General features: G+C 38.0%; 11 protein-coding genes across 11 annotated transcripts; 7 read left to right on the top strand and 4 right to left on the bottom strand.

Annotated features, from left to right (window-relative positions):
• Positions 1–676: 676 nt before the first annotated feature.
• Positions 677–4617, top strand: GCK72_005011 (uncharacterized protein; the record flags this gene model as incomplete). Its single annotated transcript, XM_053724989.1, has 16 exons — positions 677–725; positions 1053–1141; positions 1207–1363; positions 1411–1644; positions 1772–1881; positions 2058–2161; positions 2206–2314; positions 2368–2430; positions 2474–2598; positions 2647–2811; positions 2862–3047; positions 3145–3270; positions 3745–3802; positions 3938–4003; positions 4051–4259; positions 4515–4617. 16 exons carry the CDS (start codon positions 677–679, stop codon positions 4615–4617), a joined length of 1953 nt encoding a protein of 650 aa, XP_053589183.1.
• Positions 4618–6416: 1799 nt separating this feature from the next.
• On the top strand, positions 6417–7167 carry GCK72_005012 (uncharacterized protein; the record flags this gene model as incomplete). The annotated part of the gene is made up of 3 exons (XM_003117166.2): positions 6417–6560; positions 6665–6961; positions 7111–7167. The coding sequence occupies 3 exons, from the start codon at positions 6417–6419 to the stop codon at positions 7165–7167; spliced, it is 498 nt and encodes a 165-aa protein (XP_003117214.2).
• Positions 6653–8754, bottom strand: GCK72_005013 (uncharacterized protein; the record flags this gene model as incomplete). The annotated part of the gene is made up of 2 exons (XM_053724990.1): positions 6653–6951; positions 8625–8754. 2 exons carry the CDS (start codon positions 8752–8754, stop codon positions 6653–6655), a joined length of 429 nt encoding a protein of 142 aa, XP_053589184.1.
• A 988-nt stretch (positions 8755–9742) lies between these two features.
• On the top strand, positions 9743–10579 carry GCK72_005014 (uncharacterized protein; the record flags this gene model as incomplete). The annotated part of the gene is made up of 4 exons (XM_003117407.2): positions 9743–9874; positions 9920–9994; positions 10092–10290; positions 10338–10579. The coding sequence occupies 4 exons, from the start codon at positions 9743–9745 to the stop codon at positions 10577–10579; spliced, it is 648 nt and encodes a 215-aa protein (XP_003117455.2).
• A 317-nt stretch (positions 10580–10896) lies between these two features.
• GCK72_005015 (uncharacterized protein) lies at positions 10897–11311 on the top strand (the record flags this gene model as incomplete). Its single annotated transcript, XM_003116982.2, has 3 exons — positions 10897–11004; positions 11050–11142; positions 11192–11311. The coding sequence occupies 3 exons, from the start codon at positions 10897–10899 to the stop codon at positions 11309–11311; spliced, it is 321 nt and encodes a 106-aa protein (XP_003117030.2).
• A 419-nt stretch (positions 11312–11730) lies between these two features.
• Positions 11731–12139, top strand: GCK72_005016 (uncharacterized protein; the record flags this gene model as incomplete). Its single annotated transcript, XM_053724991.1, has 2 exons — positions 11731–11847; positions 11924–12139. The coding sequence occupies 2 exons, from the start codon at positions 11731–11733 to the stop codon at positions 12137–12139; spliced, it is 333 nt and encodes a 110-aa protein (XP_053589185.1).
• Positions 12140–12505: 366 nt separating this feature from the next.
• On the top strand, positions 12506–12919 carry GCK72_005017 (uncharacterized protein; the record flags this gene model as incomplete). The annotated part of the gene is made up of 3 exons (XM_003116933.2): positions 12506–12601; positions 12654–12746; positions 12800–12919. The coding sequence occupies 3 exons, from the start codon at positions 12506–12508 to the stop codon at positions 12917–12919; spliced, it is 309 nt and encodes a 102-aa protein (XP_003116981.2).
• Positions 12920–13355: 436 nt separating this feature from the next.
• Positions 13356–15680, bottom strand: GCK72_005018 (uncharacterized protein; the record flags this gene model as incomplete). The annotated part of the gene is made up of 5 exons (XM_003117481.2): positions 13356–13557; positions 13610–13686; positions 14268–14530; positions 15307–15432; positions 15485–15680. The coding sequence occupies 5 exons, from the start codon at positions 15678–15680 to the stop codon at positions 13356–13358; spliced, it is 864 nt and encodes a 287-aa protein (XP_003117529.2).
• On the top strand, positions 15307–15762 carry GCK72_005019 (uncharacterized protein; the record flags this gene model as incomplete). Its single annotated transcript, XM_053724992.1, has 1 exon — positions 15307–15762. One exon carries the CDS (start codon positions 15307–15309, stop codon positions 15760–15762), a length of 456 nt encoding a protein of 151 aa, XP_053589186.1.
• Positions 15763–17224: 1462 nt separating this feature from the next.
• Positions 17225–18647, bottom strand: GCK72_005020 (uncharacterized protein; the record flags this gene model as incomplete). Its single annotated transcript, XM_003116803.2, has 5 exons — positions 17225–17432; positions 17512–17716; positions 17769–17836; positions 17883–18209; positions 18586–18647. 5 exons carry the CDS (start codon positions 18645–18647, stop codon positions 17225–17227), a joined length of 870 nt encoding a protein of 289 aa, XP_003116851.2.
• A 1461-nt stretch (positions 18648–20108) lies between these two features.
• On the bottom strand, positions 20109–21359 carry GCK72_005021 (uncharacterized protein; the record flags this gene model as incomplete). Its single annotated transcript, XM_003117240.2, has 8 exons — positions 20109–20259; positions 20306–20360; positions 20511–20594; positions 20652–20717; positions 20763–20830; positions 20876–20975; positions 21023–21249; positions 21301–21359. The coding sequence occupies 8 exons, from the start codon at positions 21357–21359 to the stop codon at positions 20109–20111; spliced, it is 810 nt and encodes a 269-aa protein (XP_003117288.2).
• Positions 21360–23472: the final 2113 nt, after the last annotated feature.

Below are 23472 nucleotides of genomic sequence, written 5' to 3' on the forward strand. Positions count from 1 at the left end.
AATAGCGGGCGGTACGAAGAGAGACATTTTGAGAAGAAGGAGGATGCCCTCCAGTGGACAAAGCAGATGCAACTTCTACCTGGGTTAAGCTTACCATTGAAAATGTATGCATTACTCAGGCACTGTCTATCACCTTTTTTTCACTGTAGAGAAAAGGGTCATACACTTTTTGGACAAGTTTTTTGATGTTTGGGTTCTTCTGGTCGAGAATCGGTCCTTGCTTCTTCTTTCACACGTCCGTCACTTTCCGGTTCTGAAACAGTTTTTTTCTGATTCCGGTGAAACTTCATTGTATCTGGTAGTCTCAATCAGTATCGTTTTGATTCGTTTTCTATGTTATACCTGGAATTAATGAGCATTCCGTCTATTCCAGATTCTAATTTTCGATTTTCTGAAAACTCGACAGTTGCAAAACGTTCTTTCATAACTAGGACTAGTTTCAAAATATCAATTGCCATTGGAAAACTTCTGAAATCCACCTTTTCATCGGATTCGAATGATAGAGTTCGAAATCCTGAGAACTGATAATTATACCAAAACTCATCCTTCTATCTTTCCCAATCTATTTCTCTGATCTCAAATTGTTCACTTTCCTGTTATTTATTTTTTTCCTTCATCACAATCTGCTTTGCTCAGCGCATCTCATTCTTCAATTATTTCCATATTTTTCAGACCGATGAAGTCTCTTCTTGCGACCGTGCTGCTGGTTTATCTCTGTCAGTTGGGTGAGTTAATTTTTAATTGAATTTCAATCTGGACGTCAGAAAATCAAGAGTTTGAACTGTGAAAATTCTTGATTTTCCAGGGATTCCAGGGATGTCATATTTAACTGAAAAACTCACAATACATGATAATTAAAAGTGTTCTCGATTTCATAATATCCTTCTTCCTCCTCCCTAGTTAGCAGCCAGGAAACATCCCTCTCTTCCTTCCTAACCCCTCCGAAATAGTACTGTCCACCCATCCCTAATAAGCAGCCAAGTCGTCTTCTTACGCCATAATTGCTAGCCTCTGAACCATACCATCTCGAGACTATATCCCTTTCCATTCAGCCCAATCGGAAGAATGTACGGATGCGAATGTGAACTGTGGATTCTGGTCGCGTGCAGGAGAATGTGAAATTAATCCGAGGTACATGAAAGTCAATTGTCGGAGAGCTTGTGGAGTGAGTTTAAAGAAATTCTAGAAAATATATCTTGATTTCAGACATGTCATATTAAAAAGCATAAAACAATCCATCGTCAACAAGATACTCCAACTGTTCCAGCAACCAGATCATTTGATGATAATGTTCAAGATGACAGATCATTCCTTCCATCAAGATCTATTCCAGATGGATGTCAATCTGTAATGACTGTTGAAGGTTATTCGTATTCCCTCTAGTTTTTTTCTAAAAAGTGATTTTTCCAGCGGAGACCCGTCAAATCTTCTCCAGCGGCCAGCTCACCGCCCGTTTCCGTCAACAAATGTGCGCAGAGCAACAGATCGCTCCGGATTGCTCCGTCAACCAGTGCTTCCATAAGAAGTATCGTTCAATGGACGGAACTTGCAACAATTTGCAGAACCCTATCAAAGGAGCCGCGTTTACTGCTTTCAGTCGTCTCATGCCAGCTGCCTATGATGATGGTTTTAATACTCTTGTTTGTGAGTGACATCTTTATGAGTAGAGGGTACTGTAGGGTCAGCGGGTTCTCTGGTCAACTAGCAAGTTGAAGCACGGACGTAAAAATCAAAGAATCTTATTCACAATTTAATACCTGTCTCCTTGCAGCTGCTTCACAACGTAATCGTCCAAACCCACGAGAGGTGTCAGTATTCTTGTTGTCATCTGAAAGGTCACTGCCTGGACATGTTAATTCGCTTCTCATGCTTTTCGGACAGGTATGAAAATGTCTTTATGTGGGAAATGTCAAGAAAATTGAGATTAGAATTCGAATGAAAGTTCAATCATCAGAAATCGAAGGGCAGAAAACTGTAGCATTTTAAATTTCAAATAAATATTAACCAAACTTCAAAAGACTCGTTCCACTGAAACTAGACAATGTTTCTTTTTTCAGTTCGTTTCCCATGACATCACTTCGAATGCCGCCCAAAACTTCTGTGGTTGTGGTAACTCCGGACCAATGTGTGCCTCGATCTTCGCTCCTCCGTCTGACAGATCGTGGGTCACCCATGTCTTTTCTGATCCCTAATCCCTCATTCCAGCCGCCGTTGCATTCCATTCACCCGATCTTTCCCAGTCTGTGGAACCGGACAATTCGGAAGAGTTCGTGAGCAATTGAACATGAACACAGCTGCAATTGATGCTAGTTTGGTAGGGAAATTGAAAAAATTGTTGATAAAATTCAAGTTGGTCTCTGTTTCCAGATTTACGGATCAGAAGCTATCACTGCTCGCAGTTTGAGATTTGCTGCAATGCTGAGAACATCAGTAAGTTTCAAATTATTATTCTCTAAAAATATTGATTCTCTAGATGATCGGAGGACGTATGTTCCCACCAAACACCAACCCCGGAAGCTTGACTGCCGGAGATGGAAGAGCTATCCTCTTCGTCGGACTCGCTGCACTTCACACTTCTTTCCTCAGACTCCACAATAAGTAAACTCGAATCCCTCTTTAAAAAATCTTACTAATTCTGAATTTCAGCATTGCTGCTCGTCTCCAAAACATGAATCGTCACTGGAACGCAGATCGTATCTTCCAAGAATCTCGAAAGATTGTCGGAGGAGTTGTTCAATCAATCACTTACCAAGAATTCATACCAGAGCTTATTGGAGACGCATCCAAGACTATTTTGGGAGCATACCAAGGGTCTGTGATATCGGAAATCACAATTGAAGTGACGTATAAAATATTTTCAGATACAACCCAAATGTGGAGCTCGGAGTGTTGAATGAGTTTGCCGCAGGAGCTTATCGTCTTCATGGAATGATTCAGGAGACATATCCTCTGGTCGATTCACAATTCAGAGAGTTCAACAGATACAGATTCATTGATGGAGTCAACAATATCAACCATGTTCTCACAAACATTGATGCCATCTACAGGTGAGAAGAATATATTCAAATAGAGAAAAAAGATTAGGAATAACTGACCCTTTTTTTAAATTTCGACCCCTCACATCTAAAAGTTATTGTCTTACAGAGGAATGATGACCGTACCTGTACGCAGTCCTCAAAGATTGACAACTTCGGTGACAGAACGTCTTTTTGGTGGAAGTGTCGACATGGCAGCAGTTAATATTCAAAGAGGAAGAGATCATGGGTTGAGGTAAGACAGTTTGCGACAAGATCAAAGTGCATTAAAGTGGTGCCACTTTTTGATACGGTAAATTATGGTAGCCAGTAGTCAAAGGGAATAGGCGGGGTTCCCAGAAACTTGAAGCATTTTCTGCTGAAACTGAGAGCACAATGAAGAAGCTTGTCAATAAATAAGAGAGGTTGCAAACGTGTATACTGATTTATCAACGGCTGAAATGGCTGTAAACGCCTCTGTAAACATTGTGATACATATGATGAAACGAATGGGTCCTAGAATGTGATGAAACACATTTAATTGCTAATTTCAAGTTAGAAATAAATAAATAAACACCCAAAAAACTGTTTCAAATGTGCTTGCTTTTACCAATACTTCAAAGGAAGATAGTTCTTTAGGTACAGTCTTGATGAGAACTTAAATTATTCATAATGGACAATTTTCTGAAAAAAAAACTCAAAACGTTGTTTCATCAATCTTTGATTTCAGATCCTACAACGAATACCGCCGCTTCTGCAATCTCCGTCCAATCACCAGTTTTAATGACGTAAGTTTTATGATAAAAAGTACAGTACACTTCGTATCAAGTCAAAAGTGTAGCCTCACTTGATTTTACAATAGTTCAAGCTTTAAAGAGAGATTGATATTTTCACTTCGACCTATAATTAGGTTGCACTTTTAGTGGCCAGAAGTCACCGATCAAAACGTCCGTCAGCGTATCGCTCAACTCTACCGCACCCCAGACGATGTGAGTTTCAAATTTTTGTCCTCAAATCCTCAAATTCCTTACTTCAGGTCGACTTCTACGTCGGAGGAATTCTGGAACAACCAAGTGCTGGTAGTGTTGTCGGAGCCACATTTGCATGTGTCATTGGAAAACAATTCGAGCGTCTTCGTGATGGAGATAGACACTATTTCGAGGCTCCAGGAATCTTCACATCTGCTCAAGTGGCTGAGTTAAAACGTGCTACTTTCTCATGGGTCCTCTGCCAGACTGGAGATAAGTGAGTGATTTATGAGACAGTCAAAGATAGGCGGTCAGGAAAAACTTTCGGGATTAAGATAGTTACCGATCTGTCTAATGTATTGCATTAAATCTATCTGAACCTAGAGTTTCATTTTAACTCATTCACTATAGGAACTTAGCTTGAAACTGTTCGGTGCACAACTATTTTGTTAGCTACGTCCAAATTTCGATAAAAAATCTACCTGATCTTTTATTTCACGTATTTTTCTATCATTTTATATAATTATTTCAGCATGCTCCGTGTCCCTCGTCGTGCCTTCGACATTGAAAATGGCTCACGTGCAGTTCCGTGCTCCTCTGTCACCGGATTGAACCTCGAAGCATGGAGAGAATAACTCTCCCCTTTTAATTTCTCCCTCTAATAAGTGCCACATTTTTTCTCTAATGATTCGTGAAAACTTTTCAAACCGAGTGCCATGCTTAATAATAAACTGTCATTTTCTAGACGTTCTTATCTTTTCGATTACAGGAAACTATGATTGACAAGTGATGCATTTCATTGCTAACTCTTACACTTTTACCGGATGAGGGAGAGTCAAAACAGTTAAGAAATAGCAAGAGTTTTATGAAACCTTTTTTGGGAAAAAGTCTGAAAATAGAAGTTCAATCTGAAATACGAATCTTGGAGAGAGTCTGAAAAGTGTCAAAAGGCTGCCGACATAATGGTTTATGGTTCTTATTGATAAGAGCGGAAGTCTTGACGTGAATCGGAAGGTTGTAAAACAAGAGCATGGCAAAATGACAAAAGAAACCACAAAAATGGACAAATAATAGAGAAGTACGGGTGAGGTTGGGTAATTCAGAAACTATGGAAATTTATGCATACTGAAAAATTACATTGTAGAAGATATGCGAGAGCTCAAAGAGAATCCGAGGGAGATCGACTCGACTTTGTTACATTTAGAAAGTAAAAATATCTTAAATTGAAATAGCTGTGTTGCCATGAAGCTCCACTCATTAAACTCGGTCAGAATCATATTGTCATTTTTGAAATACTAGTGTTCCAATAATTCAAAGTACAAACTGAAAAGGGATAATCGGTACTAAGAGGTTATGCAATCAAAATGTCAACTTTTAATCTCATATTCCTGAACTGAAATCATTTTCTGTGATATTTAACAAATATTACTCAAAAAACTCCAAAACGAAAGTAAATAATACAGTATTTAACTCCCACTATTATCAGTTCAATCTGTTTTATATCATGGCTAATAGATTGAACAAGTAAAGCAAACAGTCACTGAATGTCACATTCATCGTGAGTCATGACAAGTCACTACTGTGTTGACATAATGTCATTAGAGTTTCGAAAGTATTACGTAGCAGCCAAATGATTTGTTGCTCGGAAAGAACGATTCCACTGACGTCCTGGTCTTGCAGTTTCTCAGACACGGTCACAGGTTGACAGCGTTGAGTTGGAGAGTTGGGTCAGCCGAAAAAGGGAAAAATACGTGGAAAACAGAAAAGCCTGGAATTGGAAAAGAAATTGTATCCAGTGTGTTCAAGAGAATGATGAAGAGTTCGAAAAGATTTACAGATTCATCAAGAAAAAGGGAGCCACTCATTTTTTTGCCGCCGTACAAAATGTTCAAAAACTTCTCGTTCCATGGCTTTAATACAGATACCCTTCGCTCGCCTGTATTAACTTTTTATCAAATATCCTGAGTTTCAAGATCTCGGAATAGAATTTATTGTGTCCTTGATCGCTTATTTCCAGATCAAAAATCTCTGTTCTTCTTGCAGTTCAGAAAAAAATCTTTGATCAGACTTCCCTCAATCTATCCATCAGAATTGCACAATCTTTGTATTCTTCCTCATCCTTAGCCACCCACATGTCCAAGAGATCACACGACATACAGAAAGCTTCAATAAAGATCAGAATCGGAAATGGACTTTGGCTCCAAAGAATTCCTCAGCCTTCTTTTTCCCATCTATTTCTCTCTGAAATAATGTTTCTCTCGTCCGAACTGTCGATCTTCTCATGATTTCATTCTTCTCAATTTGATTTGATTGACATTCTCAGAGCTGTTTGTCGAACGTATAAAAAGAGCGATACCGCAGGAAAAGCCACTCATTCTTCTTCCTTTCTTCTCTTTTTTCTTTTCTTGAAACCAAATTGTTTTATTTCAGAGACATGTCTCTTATCGGTAAGGTCGCCTTGGCTCTCGTGGTCGTTTTGGCTATCGGACTCGTTGAGTCGACTGTCCATCATCGTCACCATAAGAAGGGATCCTTCAACCAACCGGAGGAACATATCAAGCTGCCAAGAGTTTCTGGGGTAAGTTTTTGAGATTTTGAGATTTTAGAGATTCTTAGGAACTGTGTGACATCTTGAAGTTGAATAGTCTAACCACCCGCCAATAAATCATTTCATTTTTCCAGGTAAACCCAGACTACCACATCTCTGGAAAGATCTCCTGCGATGAACGTCCACTCGACCATGTTCGTCCATACCTCCATTCCCCACACTGGCAAAGAGTCATCATCAACCTCGCTGTTACCATGAACGGAGGAGAATATCACTTGTCGACTGGAACCACTTGGGATTTGAATGGAAGTGTCCAAATGATGATCCGTCATCAATGCCACATCGAAGGACTCCCACCAATCAGCACCTGTGGTATTCCATACTACACCACCAACTTCGAAATGGAATTGGGGAACAACACCTGGATCACCGTGAGTTTTTGGAATGATCACGGGCGGAAAAACTGACAAAAAGAAACGAAGCTTTTGAAAAGGGGGCTATTTAGAGAAAACTATGTCTGTCCGTGTTTCTGTTTGTCCTGATTTTTCCTATAACAGCCAATAAATTTATTAATTTTCAGAAGGATATCGACCTCTACAAGATGAAGCAATACTCCACCTCCGACTGCCTGTACTAATTTTTCGTATTCTCTCTATTTTCTATTGCAATAAATTGTTAATTTTCAGTTGAATTCTTCTTCTACTTGATGTCTTCTGCCCACATCTTCTCATCATTAAAATGATGTTATCTGACCACTTAGCAATGCAGACACGCAAACAGATTCCCTTTCATTTTCTCACCTTTTGATTCTGAGTCCCTTCGTTTCTGATAAATTATTTTTTCATTCCATTTTCAATCCAAAGAGAAATTGGACTAGAGCTGGCATATAATCATGCTGAGTACTTCAAAACCTGTAATTATTGGGAAATTTTGTTTAGGCAAATAGGGAATCTTGTGATACAAAGCACTCGAGAAGAAAAATAGAAAATAATTGATAGATTTATTCAGAGAAATGACAGAAAATTGATGAGTGGGAGCCACGAATATATAGAGAGTGGTTGATGGTTAGTGAGAGAAGGCTGGTGAGAGTTTTTAGAGTTTTGTGACAGTTTCGTAAAGAAATTATGAGAGAGATTTCGTTTACGTTTTCACCTACAGCTTATTGAAAAAGTTCTGAAACTTGATCCTGATTTTCAGAACTTAACCACGAGTTCAAGTAAATTTCATTCACGAAAACTTAGATTTCGGGAGTAATTTTTGAACATTTACCTTTTTTGTAAACGTTGACCTGACCTGAAAATTCTACGTTTTCCCTTATTGAAACGTGCTAGGACAGCCAAGCCGTTTATTTTACTTTTGGATTTCTGGGAAGTTAGGTTCACTATATTCGTTTAGACTATCTTGAAATAAAAACGGAAAGTAACTTTATAGAAATTTCAAACATTTTCAAATTCAGTCGTTTAATTTGGTTATCTCCGTTTTTATTTCAAAGACAAAAATGAAAAATCAGCACAAAACAAGTTCTCTCTCTCTCTCAATCCTTTCTCTCCTCTCTTTTCTTCCCAATACTCATTCTTTTTTCTCCTAATCACTGATGACAACCTCTTAATTAGCCGCCAGAGACTAAGAAGGTGCTCTTCTTTTTGCTCACCCCAGATTACGTCTTTTTTCTATTTTGTGTTTCAAAACGTCTTCTTCCTTTTTCTGATTCAGAATGAATTGTAGTGTGTTGTTGTCAGCTGTCTCGCTCTAGCAGGTTTCATCACTTTTTTGGAAGAAGTATTTTTGAAAGTTTCATTTTCTGATTTGCGTACTTTAATGCTCCAGTGATTATCAAAGAACCAAAACTATATAAGTTTGAATTCTTTGGTTTTGGAAATCGTTCGATTCAGAATGCTCTAAGCTTTCAAGTTCAAAGTTTTCCAGTCGAGTTAATTTTTCAAAAATGTTTATCTTCCTGTTCCCACGCACTATTTTATAGCTGGGTCTGAGTTTTGAAAACTTCAAATACCTACTAATAAATTCAAAAACTTTTGCATTTGCAACGAAACACGGGGGGTCTAAACCATAGCTTATTTCTATTACATTGCTCACTTCTAACTTCAAAATGACGGCAGTGAAGAATATTAGAAATGCCAAGGTATGTTCCAATTAATACAATCACCAAAAAACAATATCCAGAAATAGTTTGAAGTTCTGTCATCCGGGGTTTCAACCCACGCATTATGTTTGTTCAAATTAAACAAAATGATGTGAAATTACAGCAGAAAACGAGGAAAAATGTGGGTTTAGAATCAAAAACCCAGTGTTTTCAGAGTCAGACAGGTGCATTTTTTATCTTAATTCTTTTAGAGAGAAAAAGAAAAAAGAAAATTTTCTAAAAATATAGAAGTGTAATATAATCAAGTTGTATCTTTACAATTTTGTGATTGATTCATTTACGATTCGTCTTCTGTTAGCCAAAACTATTTAATCTGAGATTTTATTCATTAGCCTCGTGTTTGCTACAAAAATTGCTAACACTCCTCAATTTGTTTTAATTGAAAAATCATTATCCTCCGCGATATCTCTATTCCAATCACCTCACACAATCCACATTCCTTAGCTCAAATTGAAACAAAAACAAATTATGAAAATGACGTAAATGAGTACGTATCTACCATATTTTTGTCTGAATTTCACCTGTTCACCTAATCTACGTTTTCGAATTCAAGGAACTTTTTGAAACAGAAAAACAGATTACTAATAATTATGAATTCTTGTCATGTTTCTCAGAATTTTCGATAGTGGTTCTAGAGTTTCAAGTTTTTTTTTGAATATTCATCTGAAAATTAACATGCTGTGGATGATGAACGCGTAGCAGGGGCTGTCCAAAAATAAATTTTTGTGACTGTAAAGCTGGGATTTGTATCGAAAACCCACGTTTTTGACCTATCCTTCTTTTTTTCTGCAATCGTTTTTCATAAAAAATATCAAACTCTGACTCAATTCCCTCTATATCCCAATGGGACTATCCAAAACCTGAAAACAAAATTCAGACAATGAGCAGACATAACCTACAATCTATTGCCTTCTGGGACTACCCAATGACGACATTCGAACTATTTTAGATTTAGGTGACAATTATAGATAACGTCACACTGGTTACTTGACCGCTCTCTTAACTTGTCTCCATCTGGTTTTCAGTTCATCACTGAACGATGTGTTTCCAGATGCGGCTGCTGGCCTTCATCCGAATCGAGGAGAAGGAAACTCGATTTTGTGGGATACGAATTCCCAATAAGCCACTGGCGATATTACTAGCACTTCTTCAATTATCTATATCAGTGGCCTCGTTTTTACAGGTTCGGTTTGCACTAGAATTTCAGAAAGTGAACTTTTGTTTTCAGCATGTCTACTCATTTTACAAGCATAAGAAAATATTCGAATGCCACTCGGATATTCCAAATAACTCTAGTCTTGAGGTGAATTTTCTTCCATTTGAAATTTAAAAATAGTGTACTAATATTAAATTTTCTGAGTTAGGTACCTTGAATTGAAACAAAACAATTTCCCTTCCAGACCCATTTTCTCGCCCACGACATAATCATTTTCGACTTTGGCCTAATGCATAGAGTACTGGGTACTAATGAATGTGTTGCCAACTACTTGGACGGGGGATATATGAGATTCGCATGGACGATAGAGCAATCGACAGCTCTTTCTATCTCGCTGGTCTCACTCATCTGCATACCCAAGCCATTATGGTTGTTATGGCCGGGTAAGTCATATCTCTATTGAGAACATCTTCTAATTTTGAATTTTCAGGTCTGCTAATGCAATCCTCTTATACACTGGGTCTATCAGTTCTAACAATGGCGACTGCTCCGAAAATTCTGGAAGCTCTCGGAGGAATCATTGACTTCGAGCTTGCACTGATATTCTCTGTATACTCGATGGGATTCGCCATGAATTGGCTGTTTACATTTGTTCTCTGGCATTATTACTGGCATCGAGAGAGGAAATTGATGGCGGAGAGAGGGATATTCCCACCTCCGGAATTTGTGTGATTGTATTGTTATCATATTAGGAAAGTATTCAAATGAGGTTGTGTTTAGGGTATGATATGTTGTAAATATTACGAGTGCTGAATAAATAGTTTTAATTTTGAATTTTCAAAAGTCTGAGTATACGATAGAAATTCAAAAAATAAACAGAGAGAGTTACCTGAAACTATAAGCGTCGTAAATCAGAAATATACTGTCAAATGACAGCAAGGTGAGCAGTGAGAGCCTGTATTGATTGATCTCTGGGGCATCTTTCACAGTAACCCAGGACAGTATACTCGTTCACACTCATTCTCTTCTTTATTGTCTTCTTTTCAAAAATGTTTGCCGTGCCTGCCCTCCCAGCTCTGGAACCTCTTATCTCTTTTCAAGAGTACAGTCAAATGAAACGCAAGCTCGGAAGTTTCAATAGATTCAAGGAGCATCCAGTAAGTTTTCATGCCCCACTCCAAACCAGTTTAATTATTTTTCAGCGAGCATCCCTACCAGAGCTCAAAACATATGTGGACCACATTGACTTCCTGCTAGGATTAGCCGATACGTGCCGGAGATTGCTAGCGACTAAGGTAACTTTGATTGTTCGTTTATTGCCTTTTAAATTTATTTTATTTTTAGGAAAACTTGGAGTACCTCAAGGAGATAAGAAGAAAACTGAAAGTGTTTGAAAATGTGATGATTCAAGTTGTGTTGAGAGGCGAAAGGCTGGAGGACGTGTTGAAGAATCAAGAAAAATAATGGAATTGTGGAAATTGTCTCATAGGAGATTCCCTACCTGTCTTTTTGAATTTTATATAGTTTTTAAGTCTTTGTTGTATTCTCTCGTTTCTGATTTTCTTAATGTCATTTTTAAATCTTGGTACCACACAAAATCAGTTGTCTAATAGTTAGTCACCCCGAAAGTTTTAAGTTTCTAATTTAAATAAATGATGCATAGGATATCTAACTTCTTCCTAATCTAAAAAGAATTATTGATTCTCACAGGAAATAGTAAAAGCGACCGACGTCTGACCTCTTGTGAACTCAATCTGATGATGTGCCAGTGTGTCGTTCAGACACATTAGCGTCCTTCATACAGCCAAAACGTATGTACCAAGTTCTCATTCACTTATCCTTCTCTGTCATTCCCCAACAGTCTGTCCTTCCCTCTATCGAATATGTTCGCCATCCCAGCTCCACCAGTTCGGAAACAACTGAAACCAGTCATTTCCAAAGAGGAGTACGTTGGTATGAAAAGAAAACTCCGTAGCTTCAACAACTTCAAGAGGCATCCGGTAAGTATTTTTTCATGTAATTCAGTTGTTATTTTCATTCGAACGTGTTTCTCCATTCAAACTTTTCCTTTTACAGAGAGCATCTCGCCCAGAACTCAAGGTTTTTCTGATGGCCGTAGAACTGCTCTACAGTACGACCGACAAATTTCGACAGATGCCAGCTACTCAGAATAACATGGACCACATCAGAGGCCTGATAGCAAAATCGAACGAATTCGAGGATATCTTGATTCGAGTGGTTTTGAGAGGAGAAAAGTTGGATGACGTTTTGAAGAAGAACTATCCCAAATAATTATATTTTGTCCAACATTTATCTGTGTTTTTTTGTGTTTGTCATTTCCATGATCTACTTCATCGTCCTGTGAATTTAACCATTTCTAATAAACTATATCTTATTGAAACAAACGGTTTAAAAATTTATCTGGGCAAACAAACAGAACAGACAGGAATATTCTCGGCAAGTGAGTTTTAAAGAGTTAATAATTGAAAAATTAGTCTAGTGCGAACGCTTATCAAGATGGACGCATCTTCACATTTACAGTCACGATCTTCTCATATTTACAGGTGAGTTGCTTATTCTCATTCAGTTATCCCTCGTCTCTGTCATCTCTCATCCCCTGTCCTTCGTCCTCTCTTTCCCCATTCCCCTCAAGTAACTATGCTCACCGCTACAGCCCCAACAGTCGTTCCAGAAGAACAATACGGTGAAGTGAAAGGAAAACTCCGAAGCTTGGCAATCTTAAAAAAACACCCGGTAAGTTTTTCTTCAATTTCAGCTAAATTTAAGCATTTTTTTAAACTTGCAGAGAGCATTTCTTCCGGAGCTCGAAATGTTTCTGAAAGCCGTAGAAATGATCTATAGTACTGCTGAAACACTCCGGCAGTCCGCAGCCACTAAGGTATGTTATTGTAGTTCTAGTGTTTTCTCATTTTGAATAAAATTAATTTTCAGGAGAACACAGAACAAATCAAAGCCCTGATGTCAAGATCAAACTGCTACGAAGATATTTTGATTCGAGTCGTTCTGGGTGGAGAAAAGCTGGTCGACGTTTTGGGAAACAACTCAAAATAATTTCGTTTTATCTTTTTTGTAACTCTTCCCCCTTGTCTTCCATCCCCACGCGTGTTACCTTAATTTGAACATTTTTAATAAATCAAATTTTACTACAGTCCTTACTTTCGAAAAATAAACGTATATATGGCATTCACACAGATATAATCAGTTCAGGTCATCTTACAACGTCTAAAATCCGAGTTCTTTTGATTTTCAGAAGAGCAATGAGTATTGATCGAGGGTTCTCACTGATGAACACAATCTGAAGGACAGTTATTCGTGATGTGACCCTCAAAAATAGTTCATATTTTGTCGTTTATTTGGTTTTGTTTCTCACAACCAGCCCGGGTGCTCTCAGTTCACACAAATTCAATTATCTTTATCATCCGGGAAATTCAAAATAAATTAGTTAACTATTACAGGGATGATTATGAACGACAACATTCAGTACATATCACACTTCTCTGGGCTCCAAAATGAGTCCTTCCCCAGATTTCGATTGTGATTTCAGTCGGTAGTATCGATCGGTATTCGGATTATAGTAACAATCGAATTCCTTGTCGTACACCAATCCAGAGATTTGATCATCTCCCATTTCGCCGGATTTTGTCGAGGATCGCATTTTCTCATGACGCATTCCAGTGAGACGGTCTTCTCTGAAATAGGTGAGAATTAGATTTTGGGAAAAGATAAGAGGAGGAAACTTACAAGTTTCGAATTCCGGACTCTCGTCTACTTTGGATTCCTCCAAGGTTCATTCCGTCCATCGATGCATTTAGTTCTTCCTGAAAATATAATTTTAAAAAAGAGAACAGATACATATTGATTTTTAGAGTACGAGTCAAGTATAATTTCAGTCAATACAAGGTTATATAAAATAGGTCATACGGTCATAGACAAAAATAAAGCTTACTAGGGAAGGTCATGAAGCCAGTTTGGAGTTATGTAACGTGACAGGTATCGTCGGAATGCTCGGAAAACGCTGATTCCAAATATATACATATTTTGTTTCTGTCCTCGAGACTTGGTATTCAACAAAAACAAAGTCCGAGCATGGAAAATTAAAGAAATAACGTGCCAGAAAGGTAATAATTAGTCATTTTCCCGAACTTTGACCTTGTTTTTCTCGAATACCAGGCCTCGAGGGCAAAAATGAAATATATATTTAGAATCAGTGCTTTCTCCGTTTTCTTATTATATGAGTCACGTCCCATATCCCAAAACTGATTCCATGACCTTCCCTAGTTAGTATCAACTTCTTGAATTCAGTTTTTCTATCTTCAATGACATGCACTACTAATTTCTTCCAGTCCATCTGTGTCCCTGTGTCCGGATGTCCACAATTCATCCACCTTCTCACTATTACCTGTTCTTCCTGTCTGACCATACTTAATTTCCTCTTCGTCCTCAACTGCTCCCCAGGTGCCAAATCTCTATCATCATCCGATGACTTATCCTCATACTCATGTTTATACAATGCATCTGATGTGAAACTCTCCGAAGTGCTCCCTTCTCCAATACTCCCTTTTGAATACTGTGATCTATTGATACTCCTCAACATTGCCATTTCCTCATCGTCCACTGGTACCAAATGCATTTCTTCCGAGCCTATCGCCGCAGATCGTATCACTGCAAGAAGGGCGCGAAAAATAAATTGAAAGAGGCAAAACGGGAAAGGGGAACGAAAACGTACATGGTGACACATACATCACCACATATAAAAATAACGCCCTTTTTCTTCTTTTTTATTCTTCTCTCTTCCTTTTTCTTCTCCCAAATTGAAACATATTCTATACATTCGTATTGTGAGCCCTTTTCAATTGCTATGGGGACCCGATGAGTCAGTCGGTGTGTTGTACATAAGGAGACCGGCGCAAAAGGCATCGATGGTTTCACTACCCACACAAAAACACTCTTATTTCATATTTTTCTATTGGAGAAGAAGAAGTTCTGAAGTCGGAACCCGTCTTTTCAATATTTTGAAACCAGTACTCATGCAAATGGTTACAAAGTATTCGAAAAGGCGTGCTCTGAGAAGAGCTCTTCGTTATGAGCAGGTGAGTTGAAACGCTTTTTTTAATAAGAAGTATGTTTTTGAGCATTAGGGTGTCTCTCAGTAACCAATATTAAAATCGTACGTTCAGTCTTATCAGCAAGCTAAGAGTCTAGTTTGCAGTCTCGACAGCTGAAAAATTCGAATAACTGGGCTCTTTAACTCTACCTGATTCTGAGAAAATTGTGAGCTCCTATAATTTTTAGAAACGTTTACTAAATAGAGAACTCTCAGTTGGAATAGAGATCTACGTAACGGAAATTGAAACTTCAAAAAAGGTTCCATTCATTCCAGCTACGAATTTTTGATGACGTTGGACAATTATTGTAAATACATCTTTCCCAAAACTAACATGATCTCCGCCTTCCCATCGAGAGCTGCTTCTCATCACTACTCATTTGTTGCTGTTTCAGACGAGATGAGGGCCCTGATAACGCTTGAGCGATGCGTTGCTCGAGCACGCGACGTACTTGTTCGGCTGGAAATTATTCAGAAACCTTCACATAAAAACTTTAAAAAAGTTCACTCACGATCAGGTGTCGATGGTTTATCCATGTATAAACTTCCTCGTTCCACACTTCGATTCTTAACAATTGGAGGAAGACGCCCACCACTTAATGGAGTTCTTCCGTCAGAAGTCGGCGGAGCACTGTGTACTCGATACCTTGAAGTGGTTGGTAATGAGACTGGAGCCTTTGGAAATGAGGTTTGCCTTCGGTTGAGCATGTTTCTTGGGTTGTCAAGGAGAAGTCGCAATGACAAGTTGACCGAAAAGAGGTGGAGAATGAAAGTAAAGGTGACAAATTGAATATGAAGAATTCAGAAGAAGAAGAAGAAAAGTAGTCGTTGAGTTTTCAATGACAGGTGAAACGAGGCGAAAAGCAGAGAGAGAGAGAGAGACAGAGGAGGGAGATGAAAGAGAGTTGAAGCATTGCAACTTGAGGAAGAGAGAAAAAGGAAAAGCTGTCCCTACTTCTTCATTTTGCCCATTATTTCGCAATTTATGAGTGCGTCTCTATGGTGATGCATGTCTATGTTATTTAAGAAAAGGGTAAGGAAAAAAACATTTTTCACAGAGAGTTAATGTCACGGAATTTATAATGCAGTGGTGTCTGCTTTTCAGTCAAAAACTGATTTTGTGGGTGAACATCTCCAAGTTTCAGTAGTATCCGAATTGGTTTCCTTTTCAATGAAGGTCCTACTAGTATACAGAGGTTTGAATTGCCTGAAACAAGTGCACTCTATTACAAATAATAAGTCCAGTTATGTACAAAAGCTTCAATGTACAAAAAACAACTAATTTGAGGTCGTGTTCAGCTACTCATGTAATAAACTTATTGATACCTAGTTCTGTTCACCTGAACGAGATCAAACTATTTTGAAATGCCTAAAAATTCGAAGATGACCTACAGTACCGCCCAAAAGGTTATCAACTTTGGCTGTTTTCAGTTGAAAATGACCAATTGATTTTTCCACAAAGTAGATTTTTAATGAACTATACAGAACAAAGGTAGATCTTCATTTTTGTAGTTTACAACTTTTTTGTACGAGCACTCGCTAGAGACTTATGGTCATTTTAAGACGACATCTCAAAAATCGCACTATTTTTGCACTGAAATGGGTCGATTTGAGGGAGAAATTACTTTGTCGATACGTAACTTGCTAGAGAGTGCTCGTACAAAAAAGTTGTCAACTACAAAAATGAAGATCTACCTTTGTTCTGTATAGTTCATCAAAAATCTACTTTGTGGAACAATCAATATTACCATGACACACTCTCAAAGTTGGTCATTTTCAACTGAAAACAGCCAAAGTTGATAACCTTTTGGGCGGTACTGTATTGATAGCCAGTCAGCAGTGAAGTTTTAGCGGTGTTCTTCTGCAAAACCAGTTCTTAAACAAGACAGTTTTTATTCGTGCAGTTCTTAAGCTCAGTAGCATCGTTTCAGCTCATAGTCCACAACGCAGCCGAACAGGACGCCGTTAAATTATTTCTCTCTCATTTTCCCAACCGGATTCGTGTGTTAACGATTTTTTTTAATTTTTGTTTAAAAGTGCTCCATATTATGATGTTGTTACCACCTCCAACTATAATTTTGAATAAAAAACAAAACATTGCCCTTTTTATCGATTCCAAAAATAATATGAAACATGTCTTTATCACACTTGAAGTTTGTTAATGTGATCTTTAAACTGATCTATCAAAAATTATGAATCATTCGAATTTAATAAATGGCAAATAAATTATTACAAGTTTACACAATGAATATTCAAATTATCTTGTTCCTCTGCACAATATTCTCCATATTCACTTCTTCTTTCTTGTTATTATTTTTTTGGGTGACATCGGGAATCAGTTCTTTCATTGGTGTCGTTCCATAATACACATAATCCCGTGGATGCTCAATTGATTTGCGGAAAGTTTTGTCAGTTCCGTGGAGCCAGTCGAGTGGTCCAAAACCGTAACACTCGTTGAATCTGGAAACATCTCAGTTTTCGTGGCCGAGTTTTTCCCGAGATTTTAGGCCATTAAGTAGAAAAAGTTTTGCCAACTCACACTTTATGATGGAAATCATGATGCTCTGCTGAGAACATGAATGGGAAATGGTATCCAGAATGATGGAAAGTTGTTGCAAGAATTGCGTATGATGTGAACAGATAATAAGACATTACGTGGAAACGGAATAGAACTGCTCCCAGGGCAATTGGGCTCAAGTTTGAAATAGCGTGTTCCAGTGGGTGAGCGTAGATGCTAGCGATTGCTGAAACAGTAAAACATTAGTATGACTTTTAATGGTAATATCAGAAACTTACAAACTGGAGCAGTCCATTCGTGATGCTTCTTGTGAATGTGTTTGTAAAGTTTTGGGTGGTGAAGGATTCTGAAACTCAATTTTTCAGATAGAAAACAAAAAGAATAGAACTAACCTATGAGTATAATAAAAACCAATCTCATCCACTGCCATACAAACAGCTAAGTTCCTCAATAGAACCCACCAAGAAGGAATCACTGGTCCGAAATCCATTCCCCACCATTTAGCAATGTAGAACCAAATTGTTGTGACTATCGGAGTGACAATCAATTGATTCGGACCAACCACTTTCAGTATACTCAAGTATTTTGATAACGAAGGCTTCTTCTCCTCCTGAATTTTGTAAGGTTGCACCCATTTCGGATCAGTGACATCAATGATTATGAAGAAGAGATTATAGAGCCAGAAGGAGGAGGCAGCAACTGCATTTCCAGCTACAACGCTGTAAAACCGAAGGTTGTGGGATATTTTCAAAAAAAAAAGGGGATGAAAAAACATTTGAAGACATTGTTTTAGCACTACTCCTATGATCTAGTACATTTAAAATGCAAGCAAGTCAACAACTCAAAGAGACATTGCATAAAACTGATAAGAATGCACTAGAAACAGGCCAAAGTATAGAATATGGACAGTAAAGGTGGCTTGGTGGAAACAGATATATCGACGGTTAGCTTCTGTTGTTAATAAAAGCTGATTTAGTCATCTCAACCTGGCTGCCGATTACATAGTTAACTAATAAAAATTGATAATATATCCACGATTTTCATGGGTGACTAACATAAAAAGACATAAATTCTAAATAAATTATAAAAACTCACTACAACATGTACTCATTTCCTTCAAAATACTCGAACACTTTCGTATACAGAGACTGCAACATTTTTGCAAGCGACGTGAACACTTGCTGCTTACTTCTCTGCTTATCAGCACCACATGCAATCTATTTTATACTGCTCAAAGGAGGTGTAAGTGGTGTTTGAAAAACAGAAGACAGAGTTTAGTTGGTTCGAACTAGAGTTTAGTTTTTTCATTAGTGTAGGGAGGGGTGGAAAGTTGAAAGAGCAGTCGCTAGAATATTGGGTAAACTCTAGGGAAATCATTATCATGTATTGGGAGAAAATAGATAAGTGATATGATGATGATGGTCAACTGAAATTTGAATTGAAGCCTGTTGGTTCAAGAAATCAAAATTCAAAAATCAAAATTTGGGCTAACTTAGATTCCTGCCAAATTTCAGTCTTCCGGTCCTGTCAGAAAAATCGAATCCTGTCAGAAAAATCGACCCAAATCTTGCTCTGGCAGTAATGATCCACTGTGATTTTTGACCAGACTCAATTCCGACCAATATGAATTCATCTCTGGAGCAGAACTTATCAAGCACTTACACCTGGTCAAAATCTCTACCTGATATCCATCTTCAGTCGATTCCAATCTCATCCGAACCTCCCGTCCAAACACCGCCACCATTAATCACACCTCTACTGAGTCTCTCTCTCCATATGATCATATCGAATTTGAAGATCAGCGCCAATTTGCGACTATCATCCACCAACATGAGTGTCTACGTCCACCCGGTTCTGTCTTCCGCGCGATAATTTGATCTCGACATGTCAAACTATATCCAAGAACAGAGGGAACAACTGTCTTCCAAATGTATTCGTGATCTTTTGAGAGTCTCTGCGTGATCACTCGGAATGACTTTTTGGTTTTTATTAAGGTTTCAAACATTATCTTGCGAATTCTCACGTTTCACAAAATTCTAAGAAGAACGAGTCTGGGCGTGTATTGTCTAGAAGTTTAGATGGGTCTCGGGATGTCAAATTTTTTTTTGAACAGTAGTCTGCATAGGATTGATATCTAAGTAAGCTAAATTTCAGATATAATACTCAGAAAACTGAGACGATTCTTGACTTTTTGAACTTAAGGATGTAGAAATTCAGTTGCAAGCATTCTGGCTTGCCCGGATCTCTCTATATCTACACTGACCGTATTTTTAGAATTTAAGATTTTCTTGTTCACTCCTGTTTCCAACCAACTTCCTTCTTCACCTACTGCATAATTTGATCTGATTAGACTATATGCATCCCCCTTATCTCCTCCTCCCCGTTTCCCTATTTCCACCGTATACATCCCCTCTCGTGACCTCTATTTTCTTCCGGAGATCCTTTGTGATTTTGTGATTCTGACTTTGTTTCTTGTACCGTATCTCTCCAATTATAATGCATAATTCGAAACAATTTATTAGTTGAAAATTGAAAAATAAGCTCATGAGATTCTTCCACCGGCATGGTTTACACATATCTTATATACACATTAATTGAATTAAATGTTTAGCAATCCCTCATTCCTCTTTTCTCTCATCCGGATGAATCTGCTTGATTGGTTGGAAACTCCAGCTCATGTAATTCCGTTTTCCTTCCACTGACTTTCGGAAAGTAGTGTCAGTTCCATGGATTCGATCGAGGAGTCCAGTTCCGAAACACTCATTGAATCTGAATTATTTTTCATTAGTTTTTAATAAAATTTGTAAAATCTTACACTTTATGATGGTAGTCATGTGGTTCCGGTGACAGCATGAATGGGAAATGATAGCCTGTAAGATTAAGATTATTTGGCTGATTCTGATTGTAGCGTGAAATGTGATTTGTGTTTTCGAGATGACGTGAGGTTTCTAATTCATAATGCGCACTAATTAGATCAAGAGTCCACACCCAACTCTATCAGACTGTATGTCTGGACCTACCTGAATGAGAGCAAGTAGTTGATAGAATAGCAAGAGACGCCCAAATCCAAAGTGTTACCACGTGGCTTCCGCAAATAGTTGGTCCTGAAAAGGGAGCAGTTGAGATAAGAAGAACATTATCAGCACTTCCTGTTTACTCACCTAAAAGAACCGGACTCAAGTTAGAGATGGCATGTTCCAATGGGTGACAGTAGATGCTCGTGATCGCTGAAATATATTGAATAGTTTAAAGGTTAAGTAGATGAAACTTACACACTGGAGCAGTCCACTCGTGGTGCTTCTTATGAACATATTTGTAGATTCTTGGATGATGGAATAGTCTGGAAACCAAGCGGTCATTAAAATTATGTGATCTTGTTATGTACCTATGGGTATAGTAGAATCCAATCTCTTCGCATAAAACTGACACGAAGATATCTCGAAGGATTTCCAGACCGGATGGCATAGGCCCAGTGAACCTGGCACCTGAAACATCAGCGTTTAAACTTTTTTGCTACAATAGTCCAACTCACCGAACCAAACCGCTGGGAAATACCAAAAGATAGTAATCAATGGTCCTGATATGAATTGATTAGTTAGGATCACTTTGAATGCTCCCAGATATTTGGATAACGGAGGCTTCTTCTCATCTTGAATCTTGTATGGTTGCACCCAATTTGGGTCAATCATATCAATTAGAATAAAGAATAGGTTGAATAGCCAGAAATTGATATTGACGATTACGGTACCTCCTATCACACTGAAAATTCCATTTTTTTATCATTTTAATATCTTGACACTTCTGACTTACTAGATAAGCAACGGGTCACCATTGAAATAATCGTAGACTCTCTGATAGGCTGATTCCATTTCTGTCTTTTTGATAAAAAAGTCAAGACGACTGATTGATCAAAACGGGGCCCGACCCTATTTATACACCCTCTATTCAAATGCATTTTTGAAGATGGGAAGAGTGAAATTTGTGGGCGGAGCAATAGAGTTTAGTTGGTAGGAAGACTTGTTGATATTTCCACATTTCTTTCACCAATCAACTACAGTCTTCTTGATTAGGGTGGTGTAGTTAGTAGGTAGAAGGGAGCGACTGTTTACTTGATCAGTTTTTGTTTTTCGCTTTGAAAAGTGACAACGAGAATTTGTGGGAATTCCTTGGAAGGCGTCGAATGAAGTTGTAGCCACCGTTGAAGAATGTGTGTTTGTAGCCAGAATGAAGGGTTTGAACTGTTGAACTTGTTTATTTCATAACATTTTGCAAGATACCGTATCTGGGTATTCCAGGAAACAAGGTTGCCGATAAGGTGCAGAAAATGAACTTTGCCACGTTTTATTTTTAGAGATTAGGATGGAGCTTCGGGATAACCTAGAATAAAGATTCGACATGACGATTATGGCACTTGGGGTACACTGATTTTTTTGGTTACTCTCATATTTCAGAATTCCGTTAGTCTTCAAAATTTTGAAACGCTGTGCTGACACTTTGCAAACCGTGTATTCCTCCGGTTCATGTCTCGATCGGATGTTGAAGCTAAGGCTTCTTTTTGATAATGTCAATGTCACATCTCGTTTATTATTTAGAATTTGCTACTTGCTGACATACTGGTTTCTGACTTTTCGGTGTAGTTGCTTACTCTTCAACTGATTTGGAGAGGTTAGTCTCAAGTGAGGAGAGGAAATGTTGACAGTGCCTTGTGAAGTGCTTACTGCTTCGGTCATCAACATTAAGAAACCAAAAACAATAATTCAAACTTTTTGGGTTACAGTTTGTGGGAACGGTGCTCAACAATTCTTTCGAAATCTGGAAATCGTAGGAGCTACAAGTCACATTTTCCACATACTGATTTTCTACAATCTTCAAGCATACATTCATTCACAAAATCACAACAGTGTTTCTATGATCTCTGTGCATTTCTTATTCTATTTCTGGAGTAAATAGACAGAAATCACATCAAACTGAGTTATCAAAAAACCAACCCTCCTACACTCTTTTTGTGCATCAAGACACAATTAGTATTGCCTTTTCCAGAAAAGAGCTCCAACTTTTTCACAAATATCACAAAACTCAATTTCAAGCACACACCTCTCTCTTCTTTAGTTATAGGTCATGAATCAATGCGTCATCATTAACAGATCACTGCCCGCTTTATAGCGTGATGTGCATTTTTCAGTAGATCATACACACATATACACAGTGATAGCATGTTTGTAGCTGATTTTGTTTGCAAATACTGGGAAAAATAGACTGTATGTAGCGGGAGTTCTGGAACAGAACGATGATGATGATCACAGAGGAGAGTGGGGTAGACTACTGTTTATCGAAGAGTCTAGCCTATAAATGCTGAAATAAAGAAAGTGGGAACAGAAGTAAATAATACTTGTTGGAAGAGCCTATTTTGTGAATTAGCTGTTTGATCAACAGCGGCATGTTTGATGCTTTGAAACTCTGCATGCGTATAATAAATATAATAGGAGATATTTGATTCTGGTTATCGAAATCCAAAGTTTACGGTATCAAAAACTGGGGTCAGTGACTATGGTGTCTTCAGATTCCAGGTGACGGTCTTTATTTCCGGAATATCAGAAGATAACCGTGACTGTTTTAGCAAATCAGACTTCAAGAATTTATGTCTGGATCTGAACTTTTCCTTCCACACCTGAAGACTACTGTAATTATCTAACGCGACTTCGCCCAAGTTTAGTTATTTTTAGCTCACGATATAGTGATTCGTTGTATTATCAATGCTTCCTACTAATCCCATGAGTATCATCACAAGTATAATCACTCTTTACCTATATCAAGATTTCACTTGACCGTAACTACAAAAATGTAACATGACTTGGACTATTTGATCTTAACGTGAGTGTGCTAACTAACATGACCACATGTCTCTCGTGTATTGGATGTTTGACCGATACACTATTCCCTTACAAATGTCTAATGGTAAAGATGTTGTCGATCAGAAAACCA

Source organism: Caenorhabditis remanei, chromosome II (genome assembly GCF_010183535.1).
Source record: "Caenorhabditis remanei strain PX506 chromosome II, whole genome shotgun sequence".
Classification (NCBI taxonomy): domain Eukaryota; kingdom Metazoa; phylum Nematoda; class Chromadorea; order Rhabditida; family Rhabditidae; genus Caenorhabditis; species Caenorhabditis remanei.